The sequence below is a fragment of the Oculina patagonica genome, chromosome 13, assembly GCF_052425735.1.
Source record: "Oculina patagonica isolate OP01 chromosome 13, crgOcupat, whole genome shotgun sequence".
Lineage (NCBI taxonomy): Eukaryota > Metazoa > Cnidaria > Anthozoa > Scleractinia > Oculinidae > Oculina > Oculina patagonica.
In genome coordinates this window covers 11824297-11830073 of record NC_135770.1, presented here as the reverse complement: position 1 = coordinate 11830073, position 5777 = coordinate 11824297, and the positions used below count along the sequence as shown (strand labels likewise).

The 5777-nt window shown below is 37.3% G+C and overlaps 1 protein-coding gene across 2 annotated transcripts in view; it reads left to right on the top strand.

The window, feature by feature from the left end:
• Positions 1-165: 165 nt before the first annotated feature.
• The window catches only part of LOC144636168 (ribosomal RNA large subunit methyltransferase E-like), a 55242-nt gene continuing 49630 nt past the window's right edge, over positions 166-5777 (top strand). For both annotated transcript variants that reach the window (XM_078495329.1, XM_078495328.1), the window contains exons 1-5: positions 166-234; positions 1688-1751; positions 2886-3015; positions 4558-4605; positions 5604-5642. In XM_078495329.1, the coding sequence (XP_078351455.1) occupies positions 179-234; positions 1688-1751; positions 2886-3015; positions 4558-4605; positions 5604-5642 (337 nt within the window). In that variant the 5' untranslated portion in view covers positions 166-178. The remainder of the gene's footprint in view (positions 235-1687; positions 1752-2885; positions 3016-4557; positions 4606-5603; positions 5643-5777) is intronic.

Here is a 5777-nt window from a genome sequence, read left to right as displayed (position 1 = left end):
GTAGCTCTCCTAAGCACATTTGAGTTTTGCGGGTCTGATGGGCCGGCTTTAGTCGAAAATATCGCATTTGATTGGATAAAAACAGAATGATTGGCATTCAAGCCGGCTCAAGCACACCATATATGGGAGAAATGGCGTGATTTTGGTCAGCGGATTTTCTTGTAAAATAGAACTTCCAATGTTTCGAAGTAGCGGCCGGGTTCAAATTTTGTTGAAAAGATTTGGATTTGCAAGGTATTTCTTCTCTTTTTCATTTGTCTTTTAGGTTAAATGGAACGAAAATAACGTAATAATAACCTTAAGTTTAAACTGGAGCCATAGAAAGCGATAAAATGGCACTGACAGCTAGTAATAACGCCATCCACGTGTTTGATTGTGGTCAATTTTATTGCGAGTTGTCAAACTACAAATTTACTAAGTATTTTATATCTGTTTTTATAAACTTTAAAAGCTTATAGCATTCAGTACAATTTGCTTTCAAAAAGTAAGATTAAAACTACAGCTTAGTTTTAAAACTGAGAACTTTGCAGTTGACCCAAATTTTTCTATCTGCAATATTTTTTATCAAACTTGATTTGTGCATTTCAGCTTTATAGTACAAATTAAAATAATTACTCAAAATTTTAGGAAACCGAAAAAAATGCTTTATTAGTAAATACTAGTACAGTAGTACTCTGTTAATCTGACTACCAACATACCACTAAAATCTGGTCATGTTAATGAGGTACGGTGGTCATATTATAAAGAGCTCTACCATGGAAAATGATACTGATTTTTTTCTCAGTCCTCCAAGGTGGATTGAACATTAGAAACAACGGCTTTCCTTACTTTTAAGGGACTCGCGCTATATAGGGAAAACAACTGTCTAAATGCATGCGCAAAATGGCGTAAACAAAAGTAGTACTACGCTAGTGAAACAAATAAAAGCCATGGATAGTAAAAGGACTATCCATGATAAAAGCTAACCGCAAGTTAACAAATAAAAGCTAACCGCAAGCAAGCCGGAGTGGAACTAACCGCAAGCAAACCGGAGTGGAACTAACCGCAAGCAAACTGAAGAACAAACGTGATGCGTTTTTACAATAAAATTGTCATTTTGAACGTACATCGCGTACATCGCTATTTATACAGTTAATTGCGCCATTTTGCGCGTGCATTAGACAGTTGTTTTCCTATATAGCGCGAGTCCCTTAAAAGTAAGGAAAGCCGAAACAACTTTGGTTTAAGTTATTGGGAGGTTAAAGAAACTGAAATTCTGAAATTTGAAAATAGCTATACTGACAGAGCCTTACATTTAGCTAAAAAAGGTGTTCAAAGTAATGAAGGTGTTGTTTAAGCAAGGTAGTGACATAAATGAGATGGTTGCAAGGTGCGGTTGAGCTATAGTAGACCAAAAACCGAACAGCGGGATTAAAAAGCATCGAAATAATGTTATCGACATATTTTTCTAAAAAAATAATGCAGTACAGTATAACAATGGCGAAGTTTTGAGGGCTGCCTATGTGAATGTTCATTACACATGAATAGGTACCGGGTAAATTTAATTCTACTCATTATCATCGATTATCGATTTCATTGATTGGTCATGCCAAGTGATACTAAGTAGGTACAAACGACAGTAGCACTTCTTGTCAGCTGGTGAACAAAAGCAGTTCCTTACATTTATATTTATATTGTAAATTCACAGATCACCTGTTAGGACTGCTGCTAAAGGAAGCAACCGGTCTAGATGGCTCAAGAGACAGCAGACAGTAAGAAAACATTTTTAATCATAATCTCTTAAACTTTCAAGCTTCTTATCTATGGATAAAAAGAAAATTAGGCAACACTGTCTTGATTTACCAAAAGAAATTTAGGGTAATAATATGTGCGAGAGGTATAGGGGAAACCTCGAGCCATGGGGCCCATTCTGCCGGAGCTTATCCCGGTTTCCATAGCATTAAGCGGCTATGAATGAATGCTAGTCCATGACAGGGTACCCCTTCCCAGCGTTATGTTGCAGCACCCATTTATACACCTGGGTGGAGAGAGGCACTATGAGAGTAAAGTGTCTTGCCTAAGAACACAACGCAGTGACCCCAGCCAGTGCTCGAACCCAGACCGCTTGACCCCGAGTGTGGCGCACTAATCATAAGACCACCCCGCCTCCCAAGTATAGAGCCAGTTTCAATAAAGTATCAATTGAAAAGTAATTTGCGCTAACATTGGTTTTGCATAATTTACTACGCTACGGCTTAGTGATTGATTTAAAAATCTCACGCAATAGATATTTCAGATTGGGATAAAATATGTCCTATAGCTAATGCCACTTAGTGATAGGAAAACTGGCAGTGATACAAAAACCCCAAGGGGGAAGGGGTGGTGTATTTTAACAGCTGGGTTGAGGTGCTCTTATGGTTAGTGCACTGGACTCTAGATTGAGCAGTCAAGGTTCAAGCCCGGAGGTGTGTTCTTCATCTTGGGCAAGACATTACTTGACTTCCTATTTCTATATAGTACCCTCTTTGCCTCGACAGGGTATGCTGGGGTAACCCTGTGATAGACTAGCATCTCATCCAGGGGGGGGGGGGAGTAGAAATACTCCTGTAGTTACTCAATGCTAAAGAAACTGGGAAATACCTAAACCTCATAGGCTACTTAGCACAAATGCAGGCTTTACCTACCTTTACCTTATATACATGTACTTGTGAGTATTTAGTAGGATTTAAGTGTATACTGTATAAACAAAGTTAATCCCAAGATTTTCCTGTAACTTAAAGTGGTAGAAGATCTAACTGGGAGAGGAAAGATCACCAACCTGATTTGAAAGAACTTAGGATTTTTGATCCTTTGAAGATTTCATGGCATAGAATGGTTCTATATTATTTTATTTTTGTACAATGCAGGACTTGTATGTAAAGAAAGCTCACGAAGACAACTATCGTTGCCGTAGTGCTTATAAACTGATTGAGCTGGATGACAAGTTCCATTTCCTTCAACCTGGAAGAGTTGTAATTGACTGCGGTGCAAGTCCAGGTATGAGAATTTGTAGCTCTAAGTGAAAATTAAATTAGTTCGAGACATTGTGGACAAGATATTGCAGTGTTCAACCTTGTGAAGCAATTCCAAGGGAAACAACTTTTTGTTTTAGTTATAAGAAGGATTGATAAATACTGTAAAATTCCGTTTATAAGCTCTGGGCTTATACAACTTTGTAAGGGGTTTTGGGTGGGCTTATAAGCAGAGGGGCTCATATTTGGCAAGGGGGGCTTATAAGTGGAATAAAAAAAGTTTTGAAACAAGCCATGGCAGTGTCAATTGAAATATGTTTTAAGTTTAAAAGTCATAATAAAGCAACATTTAGCCCTGTTCAGTATTATCATCCAGCAGAAAGCGGCCTATATGTGGGGGGCTTATACCTGGATGTATTTTTTGTTTACAGGTAGACAGGCCTACATTAAATTTTGTACAACCAGGGGAGGGGGGCTTATGGAATGTATGAAGAAATTCCAAACATAACTCTGAGGCTTTCTTATTACTAATTAGTGTCCCTGTTCCGTGATTGCTGTGTATCCTGACAGCTTGTTTGGTAAGATATTAAAAACGAATATTATTGCAGCCATAAAGACAAACAATAATTAGAGAAAAGACGCACACATGTTTGGCGTAATGTGGGGGGACACATCCCTGCGGTTGGCATACCAAGCGACTTAGAGTTGCATGACCTTTTAAAGCCTCACTTATCTCCAGTGCAGCCCCGCACTGGGATCAGAAGAGTATTGGCAGGTCAAAATAAAGCATGTGACCTCAAATACAATGACCTAATAAAGCCTCACTTATCTCCAGCACTACCGCACTGGCGACGGACAAGAGTATTGGCAGGTCAAATTGACGGTCAAACTGAACACGTGACCTTCTAAGCCTCACCTATCTCCCCGGCACTGGGTAAGCCAGCGCCGGATCGGACAAGATATTGGCAGGTGCACAAATGAAAGGGCAGAAACAATGCCCAAAGCTTGGGGGAAGTCGCTACCATTAGACTTAACCGCCAATCCCCGAAGGAGGTGACCCCCAAGTTTATTGATAAACAAGCAACCTCCATAAAGGGAGGGAGGGTGGGAAAAAAAAAACAAAAACAATGCCCAAAGCTTGGGGGAAGTCGCTACCATTAGACTTAAAATTTTCTTTTCTACAACAAATGCTTACTGATTCCAGCACACCATGAAGGGAAGTGCTTTTACATTGAATCATACTGCTTTTATAGCTAGACATGGCTATGGTTGCAACCAATAGAAAATTGCCATCTTGCAGATCATGCTGTGACAAGACTAGACAGTGTTGTGCAATATAGATGAAACAATAAGCTAATTCAAGGTACCCAACTAAACTAAGCAGGAAAACAAAGACATTGTGTTATTGCCGCCAAACATGTAACGTAATTAAATACAGTACCTAATAAACTGATTAGGGATTTGCACGTCACGCTCCATTAAATGCGTTTTACTGCTTGTGCCGTAAAACTTTCTAAAAGGAATTTATTACTTCTGAGGATGAAAGTACAACTGTTTTGCTGTTTAGGTTCATGGACCCAAGTGGCTGTTGACAGAGTTTTAACTCAGAAAGCTGGTTGGTACTTCTGGAAACTCTCCATACTTTGTACAGTAATATTTCAAATAATTTAAAGGCCTCTGTGATATGCAAAAAGATTTTCATCCCATTGCCAGTCGTTTATCCAACTCATCATGTGGCATGAGTTTGCTCACAAAAATTGTTAAAAACTTTTTTGATTCCCAGATTCAATTCAATCCTTGGATTATTAAAATGCAGTTTAAAGTTTGAAATTTGTAGGTGAATAAATCAGCTAGCCTGAGTGTACATGTAGTGAATGCAGATGCATGAACTAGACATGAATATTAAATGTATTGAGATTGCAAATGTTAGTAAGTAAGTAAGTAAAGTCTTTATTTAATGAGGGTAGCACTAAAATAGCATAAAAACACTAACAAACCAGTGGCCCTCAAGAATTATTTACAATAAAATATAAAAATACTCAGAACAATACGAATATTAAAACTATGGATAAACTATGAAATATTACGAATAAAAATACAAGAAATACGAGATAAAATATTAAAAAGGTAAAAAGAGTAAAAGTGTAACTAAATTACAGAATAAAATGATTTAAAAACTGCTGTTCTTTAAAAATTCTCTTCCAAAGAGAGTTCCTAAAAGCTTTAATTGTTGACAATTTTCGCATAGATAGGGGTAGGCTGTTCCATTCTTTACAAGCAGTCACGGTAAAAGTTCTGCCACCTTCAGTTAATCGTTTTATAACTGGGTGAACAATATTATATAACAATACATTGATTGCAAGTTTAACTATCACAACACTTGCAATAATGAAAATTTATTACCTAAATTGTCAACAACTTTTATCATGAGCCTCTGGCTCGGGAGATTGGGTTCCCCGTTCATTTGATGTTAAATAAATTACCTTACCTTTTACCTTACCTCAACAGTCACCCCTAAATAAACCAACTACATTTAATAGTGAAAGTCTAGTAAAAATTTAGTACAAGTACATCACTGCATATTCTTAAGTGTTATTTTGAATTGTTTTACAGGTAATGGGAGTGGTGGTGTCATTGCTGTGGATTTACTAGGTATATTGTTACAAAAAATTATAAGAATTTATTGTTCTGTAATTTTCACTAATATCACACATATTAAATTTCGCTATTATTTAGAAATCACGAAAAATTAGTAAGAATAAGGTATCAGCTCATAACTTACATTAC